The sequence below is a fragment of the Salvelinus alpinus genome, chromosome 2, assembly GCF_045679555.1.
Source record: "Salvelinus alpinus chromosome 2, SLU_Salpinus.1, whole genome shotgun sequence".
Taxonomy (NCBI): Eukaryota; Metazoa; Chordata; class Actinopteri; order Salmoniformes; family Salmonidae; genus Salvelinus; species Salvelinus alpinus.
The window spans coordinates 38,790,488-38,814,430 of NC_092087.1; the positions used below are offsets into that span (position 1 = coordinate 38,790,488).

At 43.0% G+C, this 23,943-nt stretch overlaps 1 protein-coding gene and 1 long non-coding RNA gene across 2 annotated transcripts; both read right to left on the reverse strand.

The window, feature by feature from the left end:
- Positions 1-9,058: 9,058 nt before the first annotated feature.
- Positions 9,059-10,429, reverse strand: LOC139560311 (uncharacterized). The gene is made up of 2 exons (XR_011671910.1): positions 10,292-10,429; positions 9,059-9,895 (listed from the first exon to the last, which is right to left on the reverse strand). It is a non-coding gene; the product is annotated as an uncharacterized lncRNA (long non-coding RNA).
- A 3,538-nt stretch (positions 10,430-13,967) lies between these two features.
- On the reverse strand, positions 13,968-17,873 carry LOC139560305 (class E basic helix-loop-helix protein 40-like). The gene is made up of 5 exons (XM_071376958.1): positions 17,455-17,873; positions 17,254-17,317; positions 16,863-16,970; positions 16,367-16,490; positions 13,968-15,983 (listed from the first exon to the last, which is right to left on the reverse strand). The coding sequence occupies exons 1-5, from the start codon at positions 17,526-17,528 to the stop codon at positions 15,076-15,078; spliced, it is 1,278 nt and encodes a 425-aa protein (XP_071233059.1). The 5' UTR covers positions 17,529-17,873; the 3' UTR covers positions 13,968-15,075.
- Positions 17,874-23,943: the final 6,070 nt, after the last annotated feature.

The window sequence follows — 23,943 nt, forward strand, 5'->3', positions numbered from 1 at the left end:
GCATCCTGTTTCCATTGATCATCCTTGAGATGTTCCTACAACTTGATTGGTAAATTCAATTGATTGGACATGATTTGGAAAGGCACACACCTGTCTATATAAGGTCCCACAGTTGACAGTGCATGTCAGAGCAAAAACCAAGCCAGGAGGTCGAAGGAATTGTCCAAAGAGCTCCGAAACAGGTTGTGTCGATCTGGGGAAGGGTACCAAAACATTTCTGCAGCATTGACGGTCCCCAAGAACAGTGTCCTCCATCATTTTTAAATGAAAGAAGTTTGGAACCACCAATACTCTTCCTAGAGCTGGCCGCCCGGCCAAACTGAGCAATCGGGGGAGAAAGGCATTGGTCAGGGGGGTGACCAAGAACACGATGTACACTCTGAGAGAGCTCCCGAGTTCCTCTGGAGAGATGGGGGACCTTCCAGAAGAAAAACCATCTCTGCAACACTCCACCAATCAGGCCTTTACGGTAGAGCGGCCAGACGGAAGCCATTCCTCAGGAAAAGGTACATGACAGCCTGCTTGAAGTTTGTCAAATGGCACCTAAAGACTCTCAGACTATGGTCTGATGAAACCAAGATTGAACTCTGGCCTGAATGCCAAGCATCACATCTGGAGGAAACCTGGCACAATCTCTACGGTGAAGCATAGTGGTGGCAGCATCTTGCTGTGGGGTTGTTTTTCAGCGGCAGGGACTGGGAGACTAGTCAGGATTGAGAGAAAGATGAACAGAGCAAACTACAGAGAGATCATTAATGAAAACCTGCTCCAGAGTGCTCAGGACCTCAGACTGGGGCGAAGGTTCACCTTCCAACAGGGCAGCGACCCTAAGCACACAGTCAAGACAACGCAAGAGTGGCTTCGGGACAAGTCTCTGAATGTCCTTGAGTGGCCCAGCCAGAGCCTGGACTTGAACCTGATCGAACATCTCTGGAGAGACCTGAAAATAGCTGTGCAGCGACACTCCCCATCCAACCTGGGAGAGGATCTGCAGAGAAAAATGGGAGAAACTCCCCAAATACAGGTGTGCCAAGCTTGTAGCATCATACCCAAGAAGACTTGAGGCTGTAATAACTGCCAAAGGTTCTTCAACAAAGTACTGAGTAAAGGGTCTGAATACTTATGTAAATGTGATATTTCAGTCTTATCTTTTATACATTTGCAAAAAAAACTGTTTTTGCTTTGTCATTATGCGGTATTGTGTGTAGATTGAGGATTTTTTTTGTGGTATCCATTTTAGAATAAGACTAAAGTGAGTAAATGGGTGGGAAAAGTAAAGGGGTCTGAGTACTTTCCGAATGCACTGTATATACAATTTATGAAGTATTACATTTCATAACACATTATCAGATACATTTAGTGTGTTCCTTCAGGCCACTACTCCACTATCACATATTTACAATACAACATCCATGTGTACGTGTGTGTAGAGTGCGTGTATTATCATGTGTCTGTGCTTGTGTGTGTGTGTCTCTTCACAGATCCCGCTGTTCCATAAGGTATATTTTTTATATATATTTATCACAAACAGAAATGTTTTTTATCTGATTCTACTGCTTGCATCCGTTACCTGATGTCGAATAGAGTTCCATGTAGCCATGGCTCTATGTAGTACTGTGCACCTCCCATAGTCTGTTGACTTGGGGATTGTGAAGAGACCTTTGGAGGCATGTCTTGTGGGGTATGCATGGGTGTCCGAGCTGTGTGCCAGGAGATTTAACCAGACACCTCGGTGCATTCAGCATATCCACACTTCTTACAAAAACAAGTAGCGATGAAGTCAATCTCTCCACCACTTTGAGCCATGAGAGATTTACATGCATATTAATAGTAATAGCCCCAGACCAGACTTGTATTCCAAGTAGGTCCATCAAGGACAACCTGCTCCTGGTGAGAGATCTCATCCTGCACTCCCAGGAGTGGCGGTCCCCTTTGGGCCTTCTCATTCTAGACCATGAGAAAGCTTTTGACAGGGTTAGCCATGGCATCCTGCAGATGGTGCTAACCAAGATGAACTTCCCTCAACATCTCATCCACTGCTACCAGAACATCACAAGCAGGTTCTGGTAAACAACACCATCACAGACCCATTCCTTATCTGATCCGGCATACACCAAGGCTGCCCCTTGGCCTCTCTGGGGTAAATCCTCTACCTAGAGCCTTTTCTCCAGAAGATCAGGTCAACACCAGGAATCCCTGGCTACCAGATACTGGGGGAGAGGCTTAAAGTGGCGGCGTACATGGACGACATCACCAACATCGGCACAGATAGTCGCTCCATCGCCTCAGCAACAAAAGTGGTGGACGACTCTGTGCAACCACTGGTGCCCTTGTCAACAAGGGAGTGAACTATACCTGTCACAGGACTGGCATGAGACTCTCCCTACCTCATTCCCTATCAAAACATAGACCATCAAGCTGCTTGTGGTCACCTTCCAGAGGGATGGAGGTGGCTCCGTCAGCTAAGGGGAGATAATCCGCCACATCCAACAGAAGATCTGCGAATGGAACGCATGGTCCCTCAGAATGATCCTGGTCTTGAAGGCAAACATTCTCCCCATTCTCCTGTACCTAGGCAGGGTGTTCCCCCAGACAGAGCAACCAGGAAGAAGATAGAATGCATGATGTTCACCTTTGGGGGAGCCAGATGGAACGACTCAAGCGCAGCACCCTGTACAAAGCAGTTGAGAACATGGGGAAGGGGGTCACAGACATCCTTAACATCATTAGGGCACAGGGACTATCCAACTTGGTCACCAACATCCGCAAGACAGTCAGGAAAGCCAGGCACGTTGAATGATACTTTGCCACCCCCATCCTCAGAACCCTCGGACTCAGCACCATCGAGAACACTGTGCTGGGACTCTCCACCAGTGGACAAGACGTGGAGAGATTTGGGGTTCAGGACACGTCTGCCCACGGCTGGGCTGGCATCCTGGAAGTACAAGGACATCATCGCCCACCTAAGCGCCATTTCAGCCGTAGACCGCAACAGGTATGGTGAAACGTCATTCAGCACCGCATCACAAACAGAAAGACATTGCATGGATGGCTGTTCATGGTTTCGTCCCCACTAGGGAATGTATGTATAGACGGCACATAGCATGTACAGAGAGCTACCCTCACGGATGCACTGACACTGAAAACATATACCATCTGTTTGTTGAGTGCTCCGTGGCCAGGCGGGTCTGGGCCCTGTTTGTTGCCTCTGTTTCCTACAACAGGTGTTTGGTCCGACGTGAGTAAGACATCAACAAAATAAAGGAGATGATCGTGGACTTCAGGAAACAGCAGAGGGAGCACCCTCCTATCCACATCGACGAGACCGCAGTGGAGAAGGTGGAAAGATTCAAGTTTCCCGGCGTACACATCACTGACAAACTGAAATGGTCCACCCACACAGTTGTGAAGAAGGCGCAACGGTGCTTCTTCAACCTCAGGAGGCTGATGAAATTTGGCACCTAAAACCCTCAAACTTTTACAGATGCACAATTGAGAGCATCCTGTCAGGCTGTAGCACCACCCGCAACCACAGGGCTCTCCAGAGCGTTGTGCGGTCTGCGCAACGCATCCTCAGGGGCAAACTACCTGCCCTCCAGGACACCTACAGCACCTGATGTCACAGGAAGGCCAAAAAGATCATCAAGGAAAACAACCACCCAAGTCTGTTCACCCCGCTATCATCCAGAAGGTGAGGTCAGTACAGGTCCATCAAAGTTGGGATCGAGAAACTGAAAACAGCTTCTATCTCAAGGCCACCAGACTGTTAAATAGCCATCACTAGCACATTAGAGGCTGATACCTATATACATTGACTTGAAATCACTGGCCACTTTAGTAAATGGAACACTAGTCACTTTAATAATGTTTACATATTTTACATTACTCTTCTCATATGTATATACTGTATTCTATTCTATTCTACTGTATATTAGTCTATGCCGCTCTGGCATTGCTCGTCCATATATTTATATATTCTTAATTCCATTTCTTTACTTAGATTTGTGTGTATTGGGTATATGTTGTACAGTTGTTAGATATTTAAGCAATAGCGCACGAGGGGGTGTGGTATATGAACAACGCAAAGCGGAGTGCCTGGATACAGCCGTTAGCCGTGGTATATTGGCCATATACCACAAACCTCTGAGGTGCATTATTGCTATTATAAACTGGTTACCAACATAATTAGAGCAGTAAAAATATATGTTTTGTCATACTCGTGGTATACATTATGTTACACCACGGCTGTCAACCAATCAGCATTCAGGGCTCGAACCACCCAGTTATAATACTTGTTAGATATTACTGCATTGTCGGCACTAGAAACACAAGCATTACGCTACACCCGCAATAACATCTGCTAAACACGTGTATGTGACTAATAAAATTTGCTTTGATCTGATTTATACGACAACAACAACAAAAATAATAATAAATCCTTTGCTCTGGGCTACGTGGGGCAGAATGTGGCCAATGGCAGAGTCACATGTTGACGGTCCCCAAGCTCAAAGCCAAACTAGGGGAACTCTATGGGAACCCAGACGCTGTGAATCTGCTTAACTGTAACAACAACATCGGCCAATACAACAGATCTACGAAATACATCTAGGGGCTGGAGTTAAAGATGAGCCCCAAACGCAGCCAGAATCTTTTACCAAACCCCCACTAGCAGGACAGTGAGGGCAAATCTAAGTATGTGTATTGACCCATAAGCAAAACATTGTTATGGAAGTATGAAATGATTGCTTTGTTTTAATAAATATTTGCCTTAACTATTGCCTCAACCATTTCTATGTTTTGCTGAGGTCATTCTTTTATCATATCAATGAGGTTTGGGTTCCTTATTTTACCAGCAGGGGCCCCCACAGGGCTGAGGTTCTCCACTGGATAACAGCACAGAAAAACATGATAGATTAATAGCAAATGTAGTATCATATCTACACACTAGGGAGAGAAGACACCAAACAAAGTCTAGTAGGTATGTGCCATTTAATAGTGTCTATAACCAGTTATCCATCCAAACATTTTAGGCGAGTAAAGTACGTTGGATAAAAAATGTCACGACAGGCCTGATGGAAACAGCACATTTGTCGGTAAACTTTCCAAATGTCAACAAAACAAAATACGATAGACAAGGTGGATTGTTTTTGTGTTGGTAAAATTAATAATGTGAGACATGTCGTTGGAAACGCTTTTATACGCACATATTGATATAATAACAATCATATCGAAGTAAACTTGGAGTCACGCAATGACATGTGATCCTCCCACTACGACTCTGGGAAAGCATGCAGTTTATGAGGCTACAGATTAAATAAATTACGATTGTCACAGGGTAGTGAAAGTGCAATGTGATGAGCTTGATGCTCCTTTCTAATACATATTGAGGGTCTTATTCTTGTGACATAATGATCGATGCTTGGCTGCCGTTTGACAAATCAAAAATATTCTCACTCTTTTGTCCATAATAATCTCATAGTTTAGGCTATAGGCCTACCTGCACGGTAGGCTATCTACTGCAAGCTGTTGGCTAGAGCACACGTGGAAATACCAGAGTGTGCACATTCACTATTAATGCAACATTGTGATAAAACCATCAGTAGAGTTGAAAATGCGATGGAAACCCATTCAACTAGTATTTTTTACTTGGTACATGGGAATTTAACTGCAAAAGTTATTTTTATGTGCACTATGTCATCATGCACAGCTTTTTATCCACAACAAGTCAATTTGATGGAAACACAGCTCTCTTGAGAAAATGAGCATATTAATGAGGATTTTAAAATATTTGCATGAAAAGCTGTCACCAATTGGATGGAAACCGAGCTTATCAGTGGCCTATCAGAGGCTTTCTATTAGAGTCATTTTAAATGAGCTGTATTTGTAAACATATATGAGAGAAGGTTGGTGTGTCTGTGATGAAGAGCAGTGACCATGCCTGAACGCCGAGCATCTCTCCCTTCCTGGTCCCATCAACTCACCAATCACAGCTCAGCGCTACCCAGGGACAGCAGTGTGGCTGCACATGTGACAGCCGTGTGTGATCAAAATCATAGGTAGCTGTAAAAATGACGTGTCTGCTGGCATTTACTTTGTGTCTGTCTATTATGTGCTTCCACATTTATCTTCTCCTATTGGACAATATTGATCAGCCTGAGATGGTTGTTAAACTGAACAGCTTTGACTTAAATGTACACCAGTTCTTTAAACCTTGATCCCAGTTTATTAATAATCATCATTGCACCAGGATCTTTGACCCAATGCCCAATTCTTTGTTGTCCATAAACTATATAGACTGGACTATGAAGTGATAACATTATGATTATAACTATCTACCAGGATATTTGAGCTAAAAACCTGGTTACATCTGCCAGGAGGCAGAAACCTCCCCACAAGTGGATCTTCCAGCAAGACAATAACCCCAAGCACACATCAAAATCCACAAAGAAATTATTGACCACAACATCAACATTTTGCCGTGGCCATCTCAGTCTCTAGACATTAACCCCATTGAAAACCTGTAGTTTGAATTGAAGAGGGCAGTCCATAAGCGCAGTAGAAGGATATCTAGGATCTGGAAAGATACTGTATGGGAGGAATGTGTTCTCCAATCTCTTAAAACCCCCATCTTTTTGAGAGAATAACAATATTGCTTGATAAACAAAATCTCTTTCTCTAAGCAATTGTATTAATATAAAATAATATAATTTCCCAATTTCTTTTTGCAATATAATTTAGCTCAGTATTTGTATTATTTACATTATTGTGCTTCGGCATCCAAATGACCTCCAGATAAATATAAAAAATGGCCTTTGGAGCTTACAGATTGTTGAGGGACCACCACGGTCTCTGTGTGTGTGTTTATTTATGTATGTCAGAAGCAGAGAGAACATCCATAGCAATGTGTCTCTCCTTATGACCAGCCGGGCCAGACAAGCAGATAGACTGCAGCAACTCTCCCCATTATTTATTTAACCTTTATTTAACCAGGTAGGCAAATTGAGAACACGTTCTCATTTACAATTGCGACCTGGCCAAGATAAAGCAAAGCAGTTCGACACATACAACAACACATAGTTACACATGGAGTAAAACAAACATATAGTCAATAATACAGTGAAAAAAAAATAAGTCTATATACAATGTGAGCAAGTGAGGTGAGATAAGGGAGGTGAAGGCAAACAAATATATGTATAAATAAATAAAAATATAAAAAGGCCATGGAGGCGAAGTGAGTACAACACAGCAAGTAAAATAAAAACTAAAAAACACTGGAATGGTTGGTTTGCAGTGGAAGAAAGTGCAAAGTAGAGACAGAAATAATGGGGTGCAAAGGAGCAAAATAAATTAATAAATAATACAGTAGGTAAAGAGGTAGTTGTTTGGGCTAAATTGTAGATGGGTTATGTACAGGTGCAGTAATCTATGAGCTGCTCTGACAGCTGGTGCTTAAAGCTAGTGAGGGAGATAGGTGTTTCCAGTTTCAGAGATTTTTGTAGTTCGTTCCAGTCATTGGCAGCTGAGAACTGGAAGGAGAGGCATCCAAAGGAAGAATTGGTTTTGGGGGTGACTAGAGAGATATACCTGCTGGAGCGCGTGCTACAGGTAGGTGCTGCTATGGTGACCAGCGAGCTGAGATAAGGGGGGACTTTACCTAGCAGGGTCTTGTAGATGACCTGGAACCAGTGGGTTTGGCGACGAGTATGAAGCGAGGGCCAGCCAACGAGAGTGTACAGGTCGCAGTGGTGGGTAGTATATGGGGCTTTGGTGACAAAACGGATGGCACTGTGATAGACTGCATCCAATTTATTGAGTAGGGTTTTGGAGGCTATTTTGTAAATGACATCACCGAAGTCGAGGATTGGTAGGATGGTCAGTTTTACAAGGGTATGTTTGGCAGCATGAGTAAAGGATGCTTTGTTGCGGAATAGGAAGCCAATTCTAGATTTGACTTTGGATTGGAGATGTTTGATGTGGGTCTGGAAGGAGAGTTTACAGTCTAACCAGACACCTAGGTATTTGTAGTTGTCCACATATTCTAAGTCAGAGCCGTCCAAAGTAGTGATGTTGGACAGGCGGGCAGGAGCAGGCAGTGATCGGTTGAAGAGCATGCATTTGGTTTTACTTGTATTTAACCCTTTCACACGTACCATCACACGGGTGTGATCGTTCTACAGTGGTCCCTGAAGCTTACGATCACACCCGTGTGATTAGAACACTCATTTAGAACGCTCGTTTAGAACGGCCAGTTTCGAATGACGCAACAATCAGCGTTTGAGCTGGCCACACTTTTTTCAGAAACTATTTACACAAACACAGTCCTTACAAAGTTATGTCCAGAATGTGAGCAGTTTATTTTTGGATTCAATGTTCAGATATTCACAGAAGAATATATAGCATAACACAATCATCCTAACCGGAAAAATGTAGGCTACATTTGTCCTAGCGCTGAGGAAAGATTGACCCAACACAAGCAGTCATATTTTCTAACTCTCGGCTGACAAACTACAATATGAATTAGCTAATAGCAATTATTATGTATAATTAATCACATCACGGGTGAGCACACCATTGATCGAAATAATTAGGTAAAGCACTTTTTAGAAATCGAAAGTAATCCGACGGTTAGTTTCAGCGCGCAGCCATGCATTTTTTTTTCCTCACAGAAACCGAAGATAATAAGAGAAGACGAGATGAGTTTGGTCTGTTTATAGTATGCATGTTGAAGGGGTGTGTCGTCTACCGTCGTTCACATCCCACCATTCATTTCCGGAAGTCCTCAAAAAACGAGTGAACTCTTACTCACCTCATTTTGTTATAACATCTTTGGTCAAACAGACGATTACGTGAACCCAGAATGCATTGAACGTCAACAAACATGACTACACAGCTGGAATTAGCTTAGCTCATCATAATCAGTACAACCTTCAAAAAAGTATTTTACACACATAATATGTGCCCATTACAATCTGTGCAAGAATCGGAATGCATGATTTGTCACCTAGATTTGAAAACATGTGAATAAAACCGTAAATACACAAATAATTGCCACACAAAACATTTTCTGATAGTGATTTATTGATACAAGTGGCGCGTGCCGGCAGTCAACCACGTACCCTCTCACTCTAAACCATTCAGTGTTGTTGTTTATGTATGTAGCTAGTGAGATGAGCTGAAGCATTAGCAATGTCTTTCAAAAGGAGACAACAAACAAATGTGGAAATTCTGGAGATTTTTTAAAATTCTGACAATGAGTCTGAGTATGAAAGTCAGGAATCAGATTCTGACAGTGACAGTGAGGAGCTGCCCCCCAACCTTGTAGCCATTGAGAACCCTGAATCTGAATTTCCCTTGTCCACTGACAAAGTCCCAGTTCCCTTTGAAGATGCTGGTGGTGATGGAGGCATACCAACAGTGGATGAAGTACAGGAGTTCTGTGGTAGCTGGAAGGCCACCAGTCATTTCACCCCTCCTGGCCCTGCTGTTTCACCCCTCCTGGCCCCGGTGTTTGCTTTGATGAGTCCCAGTCTGGAGTGCAACGCCCCTTGCCATTTCCAACTGAGGCAGAGTGCTTCAAGTTGTTTCTGACAGAGGAGCTGGTGGGAGACATAGTAGAGACCAATTGCTATGCCTTGGAGCTACAGGATAAGAGAGAGCCAGGAGTGGGGGACAACCACAATTAGTGAAATGTATACATTCCTGGTGACAGTAAAGACTGCTTTCTAGTTCTGCTGCTATGACTGCATTTCATCAACGCTACTACCATCCTAAATGACCCATTATACAAAATAAGAAATGTTAACAGCTGGCAGTAAAGTGGCATGACAAACGAGACGTCCATGTCCTCTCCACTGTCCATACAGCAACCATGTCGGCCACAGGGAAGGTGGACCACCTGACGGGAGAGAGAAACAAACCAGACAGAGAAACATGAAACCAGACTGCGTGCTTGACTATTACCTCAAAATGGGGGCAGTGGATGATAAACAGCTTTGTGGAATGCACTCAGAAAACGACCAAGTGGTATAAGATATTTTTCAATTTTTCCAGGGTAGCGTCAAAATACAACATGCAAATACTTCTGACGCATTTAGCATTGTTTTACAGAACTAATAGAATAATGTAACTAGCTACATAAGCACGATTGAATATAACACCATAAAAGGTGAGTAACGTTACCTCGCGTGTCCGCGGTTATAAGGAATATATACAAATATATTATGCTCCATTCACACAGTGAGCTATAGTAGAAACGGTATAACACGACACAATAACGTAATTAGGCACTTACTTTGATAGAAACGCAGTCTTGATTTGAAGATGGGTGTCTGGAGTGACGCCTCTAGCACTGAGACGCTGTGCCACTTGGGAGTCATAAGGCCAGGGTAGCTTCAAAATACAACACATGCTAATACTTCCCTGACGCAATTAGCATTGTTTTCCAGAGCTAATAGGAGAATGTAGCTAGCTACCTAAGCATTGAGTATAACACCATAAATGTTATGAAATGAGTAACGTTACATCGCGTGTCCGCGGTTATAAGGAATATACACAAAAACATGATGCTACAGTAGAAACGACATAACACGACATGCAGAAACTATTATAACGTAATAAGGAACTTTGATAGAAACGCACACATTTCCAAAGGTATTATTGGTAACGAAAACAACTTTGATTTCGATGCAGGCGACAGGTGGAATAATATGAACACGTGTATGCAGGACGGCAGATGAGTAAATGTCCTGCACAAACAATTGAGAAGTGTTTGGGGAATTTTGTCCGGGTCAGAAATGTCAAAAAAATTAATTGGTCCGCAAAAGTAAAAATGACTACTTTTATGTGAATGAATGAGGCGGAACACACCTCATTTCAAACTGTTATTAGAAAATAAAAAACTTGTTAGAAATAATTTAAAATTGACAAATAAAAACAGGCTGCGTGCTTTTGTTTGAGGGCAGCGCGGATGAAATGTACTGTTACATAACAAACACATTCTGGAATGGAGAGAACGTTCTAATATCACGTGCATAAAAAAACTCACGCTGGGGCGACCGTTAGAGATATTTGGAACTCACGCATGAAAGGGTTAAGAGCAGTTGGAGGCCACGGAAGGAGAGTTGTATGGCATTGAAGCTCGCCTGGAGGGTTGTTAACACAGTGTCAAAAGAAGGGCCAGAAGTATACAGAATAGTGTCGTCTGCGTAGAGGTGGATCAGAGAATCACCAGCAGCAAGAGCGACATCATTGATGTAAACAGAGAAGAGAGTCGGTCCAAGAATTGAACCCTGTGGCACCCCCATAGAGACTGCCAGAGGCCCGGACAACAGACCCTCCGATTTGACACACTGAACTCGATCAGAGAAGTAGTTGGTGAACCAGGCGAGGCAATCATTAGAGAAACCAAGGCTGTCGAGTCTGCCAATGAGGATGTGGTGATTGACAGAGTCAAAAGCCTTGGCCAGGTCAATGAATACGGCTGCACAGTATTGTTTCCTATCGATGGTGGTTACGATATCGTTTATGACCTTGAGCGTGGCTGAGGTGCACCCATGACCAGCTCTGAAACCAGATTGCATAGCGGAGAAGGTGTGGTGTGATTCGAAATGGTCGGTAATCTGTTTGTTGACTTGGCTTTCGAAGACCTTAGAAAGGCAGGGTAGGATAGATATAGGTCTGTAGCAGTTAGGGTCAAGGGTGTCCCCCCCTTTAAAGAGGGGGATAACCGCAGCTGCTTTCCAATCTTTGGGGATCTCAGACGACACGAAAGAGAGGTTGAAGAGGCTAGTAATAGGGGTGGCAACAATTTCAGCAGATAGTTTTAGAAAGAAAGGGTCCAGATTATCTAGCCCGGCTGATTTGTAAGGGTCCAGATTTTGCAGCTCATTTAGAACATCAGCTGACTGTATTTGGGAGAAAGAGAAATGGGGAAGGCTTGGGCGAGTAGCAGAGGGGAGGGCAGTGCTGTTGTCCGGGGTAGGGTTAGCCAGGTGGAAAGCATGGCCAGCCGTAGAAAAATGCTTATTGAAATTCTCAATTATAGTGGATTTGTCGGTGGTGACAGTGTTTCCTATCTTCAGAGCGGTTGGAAGCTGGGAGGAGGTGTTCTTATTCTCCATGGACTTTACGGTGTCCCAGAACTTTTTTGAATTTGTGTTGCAGGAAGCAAATTTCTGCTTGAAAAAGCTAGCCTTGGCTGTTCTAACTGCCTGTGTATATTGGTTTCTGGCTTCCCTGAAAAGTTGCATATCACGGGGGCTGTTCGATGCTAATGCAGAACGCCATAGGATGTTTTTCTGTTGGTTAAGGGCAGTCAGGTCAGGAGAGAACCAAGGGCTATATCTGTTCCTGGTTCTAAATTTCTTGAATGGGGCATGCTTATTCAAGATGGTGAGGAAGGCATTTTTAAAAAATGACCAGGCATCCTCTACTGACGGGATGAGATCAATATCCTTCCAGGATACCCCGGCCAGGTCGATTAGAAAGGCCTGCTCGCTGAAGTGTTTTAGGGAGCGTTTGACAGTGATGAGTGGAGGTCGTTTGACCGCTGACCCATTACGGATGCAGGCAATGAGGCAGTGATCGCTGAGATCTTGGTTGAAAACAGCAGAGGTGTATTTGGAGGGCAAGTTTGTTAGGATGATATCTATGAGGGTACCCGTGTTTACGGAATTGGGGTGGTACCTGGTAGGTTCATTGATAATTTGTGTGAGATTGAGGGCATCAAGCTTAGATTGTAGGGTGGCTGGGGTGTTGAGCATGTTCAAATTTAGGTCGCCTAGCAGCACGAGCTCTGAAGATAGATGGGGGGCAATCAGTTCACATATAGTGTCCAGAGCACAGCTGGGGGCAGAGGGTGGTCTATAGCAGGCGGCAACGGTGAGAGACTTGTTTTTAGAGAGGTGGATTTTTAAAAGTAGAAGTTCAAATTGTTTGGGAACAGACCTGGATAGTATAACAGAACTCTGCAGGCAGTCTTTGCAGTAGATTGCAACACCGCCCCCTTTGGCCGTTCTATCTTGTCTGAAAATCTTGTAATTGGGGATGAAAATGTCTGAATTTTTGGTGGTCTTTCTAAGCCAGGATTCAGACACGGCTAAAACATCCGGGTTGGTAGAGTGTGCTAAAGCAGTGAACAAAACAAACTTAGGGAGGAGGCTTCTAATGTTAACATGCATGAAGCCAAGGCTATTACGGTTACAGAAGTCATCAAAAGAGAGCGCCTGGGGAATAGGAGTGGAGCCAGGTACTGCAGGGCCTGGATTCACCTCTACATCACCAGAGGAACAGAGGAGGAGTAGGATAAGGGTACGGCTAAAAGCTATGAGAATTGGTCGCCTAGAGCTACTAGAGCAGAGAGTAAAAGGAAGTTTCTGGGGGCGATAAAATAGTTTAAAGGAATAATGTACAGACAAAGGTATGGTAGGATGTGAATACAGTGGAGGTAAACCTAGGTATTGAGTGATGATGAGAGAGATATTGTCTCTAGAAACATCATTGAAACCAGGTGATGTCATCGCATATGTGGGTGGTGGAACTGAGAGGTTGGATATGGTATAGAGAGCAGGGCTAGAATCTCTACAGTGAAATAAGCCAATAAACACTAACCAGAACAGCAATGGACAAGGCATATTTACATTAAGGAGAGGCATGCTTAATCGAGTGATCAATAAGGGTCCAGTGAGTAGAGGTTGGTTGGGGTCGTGGCGATCCAGACAGCTGGCCGGGTATATGGCTATCGGTAGCAGCATAGGATGGAGGTCTGTTTGTAGATACCTCGTGCGTTTCCGTCGGTTTCCGTCGGTAGGTTAGTGGGGTTCCGTGTAGTGGGGTTTTGTTCAGATAGCAGCCGATAAGACAGCTAACGATTAGCGGGCCTCATTAGAGCTGTTGTGTTTGTGGCAGAACTTGATCCCAGAATATACATTTCACCGCAACATGCACTCTACTCACTCATGACGAACCAAGCAGATAAAATACTTTATTAATACGCTTATATAATGTATGTCAACATTTATAGACAAAATATGTACATCAAACATCTTTCTGGTAGGTCCCAAAATATCAAAGTACCTCTTTCTATAGAAAACGAATCTTCTGTTAAAACATATACATTCACTTCTCGCCAACTCCCAAATACATTTCATAAACATCTGATGTTTTCTTTTATCAGTGGTTCACAAGTAAAAGGCAACAGTATGATAAACTCCAGGTTTGACTTGAGCATAATCAGATTGCAGATCAGGGTCAGCACAGGGCTACAGTATGTACATGATTTCTGAGTTATTATGCGGTAAAACGACTGTCCAACCTTTCTCTCTGGTTCGAGCGCAAGGACACGTATCAAAAATAGAGATGTACAAGAAGTATAAACAATAATTACAAAGAGTCCCTCTAAAATGTCAGTGAATTCCCAACTTGACATGGTCACATGATGACCTCACTAACTCCATACAGTAGGGAAATAATTTCACTCAGGATGTTTGTTGTTGTCATAGGGAATGGGGCAAAGCGCATTGTCAGTGATGGCAATGGTGACCTAAGGTAAATAGACAGCAACCTTTGGGTGAATGGTGACTATTGACATTTGGTGTGACATGGTTTACAAGGACGGTGTGTGTACAGCTGAGCCCTGTCAGTGTCCACAGCATGTAGAAACCTCAACAGCAGCATCTACGGGATTGCCACTTTTTTACATTTATACATTCAACCGTGTGTGTGTGTGTGTGTATCCAGATCAGTGGGGTCAATGTTGCACTCAGCAATCTGGTGGGGGTATAAAGTCAAACATTCAGAGAGGGTTAGGAAACAGGTTGAGCTGTCTTCCATCCACACATTCCCTCTTTCTTTTATTCTCTTTTTCTGTTTGCAGCTGTGGATTATGCCTCACCGGTCTGGGACCAGACCTTCTGCATGCACTCTGTCTGTCTCCCTTCTGTCTTCTGACTTCTGGGATGAGGGGAGAGGGGTGGTGGTGGGTGATCTGACTGTCCGGTCATGTTCTCCTCCGTGTACCCTCTCAGCATAGCAGTCTATGTTCAATAAAATTTTTCTGTGTAAGTGTTCAGTGGTCTCTCAGTCTTTGGTTTCCAGGTTCATGGGAAGTACCTGCTTTAACACTTGGAGGAAGGCTGGGGAGTCCATGGGGCTTTGGGCTACGGTGGGGGGAGAGGGAGAGCGCCCCCTGGGGGACATCATGATCGAGGGAGAGGGGGCATGCCTGTCACTAGGCATGCCCTGCGCAGAGCCCCCCAGGCCAGGGTAAATCATGGGCATGGCCCCTGAGTACCAGCACTTCTCCAGCATGGGCAGATAGGCAGCGGCAGAGGGGGGGATGAGGTAGAAGGGCATGCAGAGGGGATGAGGTTGGGCCTGGTGAGGGGAGTAGGCGCTCATGTAGCTGCCGTGGCCGCTGGAGGAGGATGAGGACGACTCTCCGCCTGAGAGAGACTCGTCCTCGGATGACTCGACCCGGCTGCGTTTGTGGCACGCCTCATCTTCCTGCTTAATGCAAAATGATGCCCTCTTTTCGCCCAGCGCCCTCTTCAGCTGTCTCTCCTGGCCGTAGTACCCTGCATGCGACGCCAGATGCTCAACCTGCTCGCCACCGTAGCCGCTGTCTGTGTCTGTATCGCTGCCGCTCTGCTCGCCGCCCGCATGGGCATACCTCCGCTGGATGACGGGAACGCAGTTCTTCCCATGCCCTTCACTGGGCTTGGGGGGCTGGCCTGCAGGCTTCTCCCTGTGGGCCTGATGATGTTGGTAGTGGATGGTGGTCTCTTCAGGCCGGGGTTTGCAGGGGCTACGGGGAGGACCCTGGAGGACCTCAGCGGCCACCTTGTGCAGGTGGTTGACCATGTGGGAGGGTGTAAGGTCACCGTGACCCTCCTGGTTGACCAGGTACTGCAGCACCTCCTTGGCACAGACATGGAAGCCTGAGCGGAAGATCTCCTCACTGTTCTCCTGGCTGGGAGAGGACTGCTCTGTAGACAGGAATGAACAACACCACAAACGCTGTCAAACACAGATCTACCACAATGCATTATTATGGAAACTACCAAACTACTTTCATCGTATTTACATGATTCTCGTATGTAATATATCTTAATATGGGTATAAATTCCCATTCTACGCAACCACATCCAAACTAAACTTAGCAGTTATTCTGACTCAGTTCCTTATTCTATTATTATGTTATTATAATGCAGTAGATGAGCAATGCACTGTGCTGCATTTGAGAATTAGTGAGGATGTGGTCTGCATCCAAATTGAAGCTAGCCAAGGCAAGAGACCACAAGCTATATTTAAATTCACTGATTTGTATGCGCTTCTGCATAATCATCTTATTGTGTGTGTGTTTGCTCACCGATTTGCATGCCATTCTGCAGACTGAGGATTTTCTGCTGCTGGTTTTCCAGTAGAGTGGTTAGAGCTTTCACATGCTTAAGCGTGAGCTCCAAAACCACAGCCTTCTCCAGATGGCCAAGAGTCTATGGAAGAACACACACTACTTTCAGCACGGGCTCATCTCTTATGGATTACTAACACACACATGCACACAAACTTTCTCAACAACAACAACAACAATCAAAAGCAAAAACTAAGTAGATCTACTCAAATACAAAAGTGTAATGTGTAATATTACATTCTTTAATCTATAAAAATACAAATCAGAGGAAATGTGTTCAATTTTAGTTAACATCTCAAAGATGCCATTTGTTTAAGTATTCACATTCATTAATTTAAAATTCCTTTACAGATCTCACCTGTTAGTCAGGCTGTCACCTTAACCTGAAGTACCACCAAGCAACCACTTGATCGCGCTTAAGTAATGTGCTACTTCAAGATAAATAGGAACTTACTGTAAGTTTCAGGTGCTCGGGCAATAAATCTTTCAACTGAGCGATGCACTCGTTTATCCTGTCACGCCTTTTCTTCTCGATTAGTCGGTGAGGCAGTTTGTAGGTTTCCTAAAGGCAGGGGTGATATTGAGGTTATATAACAACCTCAGCAGTTTGACAAGCAGCACTGTGAACAGTAACATGGACTCCAAGGATTACATCATATGGGAAAATAGGTCACCACATGATCGGAATGATCAGGCCAACTAATTGATCTAAATAAATCACTGTTTCAATAGCATTGTATATAATCATAATATTATTCTATTGTAATCATATTTACAAACAGTTAATTAAGTGAATAAACACCAATATTGTTTCTATAAAAAAAATATATAAAATATCAACCAACCTTGCTATCATCTCCTCGTTTCATTCCCCGACGGGATTTGTATACATACATAGGGAAATCCATCCTAAAGAAAACCAGAAGACAGTCAATGAGATGTGGATTTGGTGAGGTTGCGCACTCAATGTCAGGAGACGCAAATGTATGCCAATATGACGAGGGCAAGCATGGCATACGGCACAAGAAGAATCATCAGCAACTTACCCTTGCATGTCAGACAGCTCAGCCTGCTGGTGCTTGGGGGTGGGTTGCGCACTTGGAATCCTTTCCATTTCCATTCTCTTTAAGCTACTCCAAATGACGCAGGAAAGGGCAAGCTTGTTTTCCCAATGTTTTCACTCAAGAACGCATATGAAATTGAATGAAAGTAAATAGTCCTTGAAATTTTTCACAAAAATATTTCACTATTTCCTCCAATTTGTAGAGATAAGTAATCTATTTTACATTTGCATTGTTGTTGTTATGATTATTTATCGCATAATGGGAGCAGTGTCCCGGAGATCTCCACGTAGTCAGTCAAGAGGGAGTCCCGCAGATGCACTAGTCTTGGTTGCGCGTTGGGAAAGTGGGGGAGGACAGCGCTACGTGTTAAATAAACCCCTGACTCTCGCTCGCAATGACCTACCTCTGTCACATGAGTCTCACGTTTTGGACGGCGCTGTCTTCTCGGACTGCCCATTTTCTACTGATAATGAGGATCTGGGGGCGGACGTCGGCGCACGTCACACCGGAGGGCTGAATCTCGCGTCCAGTGTACCTGGCTAATATAGTCAAGCTAGTAGCTTCACACAACACAGAGCTACGCATCTCTCCAGTAATGCTCAGCAGGTTCCACTACTGACAATACATCATGGTAATAATAATAATATTGATATGGGAATAACTTTGCAAATATTGGGGAGTTTAAACGTGATAATATCTTATTCCAATCCGTTTATTTAGGCTATAACATCCATGGGACTCATCCACCTGTTGCGACATACACAACACAATTTAGCCATAACTTTATAAAAATAATTCAATTCAGCATAATCATGTAATTCACAATTGCAATGCATTATTAAATTGTCATACTCTAATTTGTACCTCTTCACTGTGATAAGTTAATATACCTATTGCATAGGGTTTTATAATAGGGGGCTTGCCATTTACCTTGTGTAGCACAATGTCTTAACATTGTGCATATCATTGAAAGAGAATGTGCGTAAAAACCAAGTAAAAGTGCATGTGATGCCACAATGTAAAATGTTGGAAATGTAGGCTAGCCCTATTATTAATGGTTAACTTGGAATGAATCCATAGATTCATAGGCCCACAATTTAACATTATAATTCAATGTAATAGTCTACATATTTTTTGTAAATGATAAATTATCCTTCAAGCATGCAGTATAATTGATAACCTCTGATATTTTTTTTATTATATATATATATATTTATTTTGCATTAGGAGGACCCGGTTGAAAAAAAGTGCACCTGCTTGAGACATTTATGTTTTATAAGAGATCTCATTGCTTAGAGACAACCAGACTAATTGCTTTGGTTTCAACAAGTGTGAAGGGCCATAATGTTATTTTGCGCCATCAGAACCATCTGCTAGTTCAGACTGGAAATGTGTCTGAAGACTGGCTGCTTTGTTATCAAGTGTGCCACAACCGTTGTCAAATTGATCTCATGGCCTCACCCGCCCCTGTGCGCTGAGGGCACATCCAGCACATGGCTACCATTTACAACTAATTTGCTGTAGGCTACTCCACTAGCAGCGTATTACCTAGCTGGGTAAACAGCAAGCAAGCCTTTTAGTTTCCCACATCTCCCCCCATGTGAAAGAATCAGATTTATAATTAAATAATGTGCCCGAGCAAATATTATTTACTTGCCAGCAGTTTTTAAGGCCCAGTACTCGAGGAGAGTCCATGCTCGAGACCTTATATGGTCAGTGTTGCCATGTTCGTAGATTTTCCCGCGAAATTGGGCTACTTCGAAAATGATGTTGCGGGTTTTTGGGCTATTTTAAGTTGCACCACTTTTCTCTTAAAACATATGTATTTCACTGTGACCTGCTACTGACTGTCAGGCAGTGCTGTTGCTGAGTGAGTGACTGGTGGGGAGGGCCAGAGGTGTTTGTGTGTGTGTGTGTAGAGAGAGCGCTACAGTTATTGACTGAGTCACATGAGCGAGAGGAGCCAGAGAGATATCTATTGGGTGAAATACCATAGTGTGCAATCTCAGCAGCAAGATTTGTGACCTGTTGCCACAAGAAAAAGGCAACCAGTGAAGAACAAACACAATTGTAAATACAACCTGTTGATTTATTTTCCCTTTTGTATGCACCTATTTGCACATCATTACAACACTGTATATTTGAAATGTCTTTATTCTTTTGGAACTTTAATGTAAAGTTGAATATAAAAAAAATATTTAAAAAAATAATGTAACCTTTATTTAAAAAAAATTATGTAACCTTTATTTAACTAGGCAAGTCAGTTAAGAACAAGTTCTTATTTACAATGACGGCCTACCCTGGATGATGCTGGGCCAATTGTGCGTCATCCTATGGGATACCAAATCACGCCTGGATTTGAGATGCAGTGCCTTAGACCGCTGCGCCACTTGGGAGTCAAGTGTTTATTATCTATTTCACTTGCATTGGCAATGTAAACATATGTTTCCCATGCCAATAAAGCCCCTTAAATTGAATTGAAAGAGAGAGCAGCACGCGTGCACGGTTGTGACAACTTTTTACTAGTTGTAGGTGGGCTATAAAGATTGTCATTATGGAGACACCTATTTCCAACCCTTTTTCCATAAAACATAATAATAATATGCTAGAACTAAATAAATAATGGAGACAAAGCACTGGAAAATGACTTTTGGCGCACGAGTGCATTACATAAATTCACTCAGAGGTGGTTTAAACTGCATTCTAATGTTGGCTGCTTAAAGAAAATGGTATCAAGCAAAGGGCTTTATGCATGATCTGTTCTTGGGTCTCGGGGTCAGCCCGAGAGGAAATTTGAAATGGAAGTTATGGAACTCCCTCGCGTTATCTCGGCTCAGGAAAAGACCCAGATGCAGACAGTTCGAATAACGGACGTTTATTATATAAACAGGGGGCAGGCAAAGGACAGGTCAAAGCCAGGCAGGGGTCGGTAGTCCAGGGCAGAGTCTGTAAGGTACAGAGCGGCAGGCAGGCTCAGGATCGGGGACAGGCAGAGGTCCGTAATCCAGGGCAGTGGCAAAAGGTACGGCAGGCAGGCTCAGGGTCAGGGCAGGCAGAATGATCAAAACTGGGAAAACTAGAAAACAGAAGTACAAAAAACACGCTGGTAGGCTTGACAAGACAAGATGAACTGGCAACAGACAAACAGAAAAGGGGACAATGGGGAAGATGGGCGACACCTGGAGAGGGGTGGAGACAAGCACAAAGACAAGTGAAACAGATCAGGGTGTGACACACGTGGTTGTTTTTATGTGGAACATTATCACTGGAGTCATTGCGAATCAATTGGTGCCACTTGTGTAGCCTACCGAGACCTGGCAAACCAATTTAATAAATAGCCTATTACTTCAGTTTGTTGTTGTAGCCTCGTGTTATTATGAACACATTAGATTGACGGTAACAATAGTCAGATTAGGCTACAGGTAAAACTATTTCTAGAAAAAATACAACTGGTTGTTGTTGACAAGCATATTCAGTTCCATTATTAATATTTATTTCAGTGATTTAAATTATGACACCATCCTCAGTAGCCTATTCCAGCAGGCTATTGGGAAACACAGCATCTCTTTTTACAAAATTGCCTCGCTATTCATTCATAAATTAGTTTGCTAATTTGAACTACAGGCTACTGTAGACTATCTGAAATTAGATGTAGGCCTGAAGGGGCTATAGGCTACCTGCCTTTAGCTAAGCAAACTATGGCAAAATGTAATTACAATCATAAACCCAGATTTTAGTCTGTAGCCTATGCCTATTGAAATGACAAGTCAATCTCGCAAATGGGCCATTTTATACGGTTTGTAGTTTTAACATATGGCACATAATAACGGCACAATTGCCAGAAAATAGCCTAACATTAGTTTTTTTATGTTCATCCAAGTGTTTCTTCCGCAGAGATTTCGAGATCCTCTGTCCAACTTTCATCACTCTTCTGTGGGATTTATGTATAGTTATGCACATGCGCAAAGGGGATTCATTTAGATTTATAAACCTTGTTCGAGCCCTGAATGCTGATTGTCTGAAAGCCGTGGTATATCAGACCATATACCACGGGTATGAAAAAATATGACTTTTTACTGTTCTACTTACAGTGCTAGCCAGTTTATAGCAATAAGGCACGACAGGGGTTTGTGGTATATGGCCAATATACCACGGCTAACGGCTGTATCCAGGCACTCCACGTTGCGTCGTGCTTAAAAACAGCCCTTAGCCATGGTATATTGGTCATATACCATACCCCTTGTGCCTTATGACCAGTAGAGGCTGCAGTGGGCAGGATGGCTCATAATAATGGCTGGAATGGTGTCAATGGAATCGTATCAAACACATGGAAACCACGTCTTTGATGTTTTTGATACCATTCCATTGACTTCATTCCAGACATTTTTATGAGCCGTCTTCCCCTCAGCAGCTTCCACTTCTTATGACATAATAAAGGAATTTGAATATGGGGCAAGAGAAAATCTAATTTGCCCTTATTAAATTCGCCATACAATTTTCCATCAGTGGATGTCGATTTAACTCGTTTGACTGCTATGATTAAGCAATGTCATAGCTTGCAATAATTCTTATTTTGAGGAAATGCGAATTTTGCTTCTAACGTCATTACAAGTTACTATGATATTCCTTCTTAATAGGCTTGATAACGTTATGGAAAAAGGGTTTATTGTACAGATATAGCAACTCCTCTCTTGCTGTAAACAAAAAAATTGGGTTTGTTTTCAGGCCTTTTGGGTGAGTTTTGAGTGGTCAATGGACTAGATATTTTAGCTTGACCTGGCAACCCTGGCCTTGGTCTTGTCACAATGTCTTGTACATTTTTACTCGGTCTTAAAGACTCGAATACTCATACTAACCACGCTAACCTTACTATTTGTGACGTGAATTGAGTATATAGTATACTTATTTGTCATAGTATGGATATAGTTAGCATGCCAAAAGTTCCCGGATGTACTAAATTCAGATTTCAGATTTGAAGAAAATAGCAGAAAATATGCAGCCGAAGTTCGTCGAGAGCAAATACCAATTCATTGAACTAACTAATGACAAATGTAAAGAAAATGTTGAGCAATGTATTAAAGTAATGACTTTTCAAATAAGTTATGTTACACATGATATGTTGGCTGACAATTTATTAGCTACGCTATCCTTACAAACCACATAGCATTACAGCAGTATGTACCGGCATGTTAGCTAGTTACATAACGTTAGTTGGATACAAATACATCGAACTTGCCAGGCAGTATATTAACTGTCTGCTATCTAACAAACCAACGTTTATTGACTTGATTATTCACATCACTCTTAGCTAAGTGGTATAGTCGTTGTGCGTTTCAATGGACATTGTTAATTCTGGCTATCTACTCCGATTTAAGAGCACTGTTGAATATGGCCGGTGTCAGTAAACGTCGGCAAAAAAAGGGAGTAATAAATTGTTGCCAGCAGCACAGTTACAGTCACCAACGCTCTGGATAACATGAAAACAGCCTAACCAGCTCTGCTATGGCGAGTAAAATTGTCAGAGTGAGGTGTTCTCTCATTGGTGTCTAGAAGTAGCTAGCCAACATTAGCCAGTTAGCTTGGGTGCTTGACTGCAATTGAACACTCGGATCAACCCTACTCTTCGGCCAGAGCGTCCAGTGTGAAATCTCCGAGAGCGAATCGCTCTGAATTTACAATCTGACAACAGCACTGCAGATTGAATTTACAAACACACCCAAAATCATATAATGTTTAGCTAGCAAGAGGTTGCGTAGCAACAGCATCAACTTCCGGTAGACAGGCGAAGCTATAGTACGCTCAACTGAAACGAAACCGTTCGTTTACAGTATACTAAAAGGAACTAATAGTATATAGTATATACTCATTAAGTATGTAGTGTACAGTATGTTAGAATATTAGTATGGGTATTCGAACACAGCCTCGGTCTTGGTCATTTCTTCCCGAGATAGCCGAGACCAGCAGATTTAAAAACCTCATAATTATTAGCTCCCATTCAGTCAGAGCATAAAACCGCTTTACCAGACCAAATATCCACAATCTTTCATGATACATTAGTATCTTATTGCCTATCAAAACCGGGGTGGGCTTCCTACCTTACTCATACCATTACTGTCCTTTACTTTTATTGAAAAATATCCTCAAACTTCGTCGCACTAAGGGACGGGTTAATGCAGGAGGGACGGATTAATGCAGGAGGGACGGATTAATGCAGGGGCTTACAGGAGCTGAAGCCTCTGGGCCCAGGCCCGTGGGGTACACAATAGGCAGCACAATTTTTTATTTATTTATTAAGTAAATATGTACTGTAGGCTATATATTATATACTGTATGTAGTATATATATATATATTTTTTTTAATGCAACCGCCAACCACAGGAAGACTCAAGAGCCCACTCAATGAGTGTACTGTAGACAGCCTGCTGCTGCTGCTGCTGCTCTGCTAATATCAGATGGGGGGAGGAGAGGAGG

What these genes read in the sequence shown, in the direction of transcription:
- LOC139560305 (XM_071376958.1), bottom strand. Translation starts at nt 17,528, where the DNA reads ATGGAAATGGAAAGGATTCCAAGTGCGCAACCCACCCCCAAGCACCAG. An exon ending in CCGAGCACCTGAAACTTACA is followed by an intron (nt 16,491 to 16,862) that starts GTAAGTTCCTAT and finishes GTTCTTCCATAG; the next exon opens with ACTCTTGGCCATCTGGAGAA. An exon ending in GCAGAATGGCATGCAAATCG is followed by an intron (nt 15,984 to 16,366) that starts GTGAGCAAACAC and finishes TCCTGTCTACAG; the next exon opens with AGCAGTCCTCTCCCAGCCAG.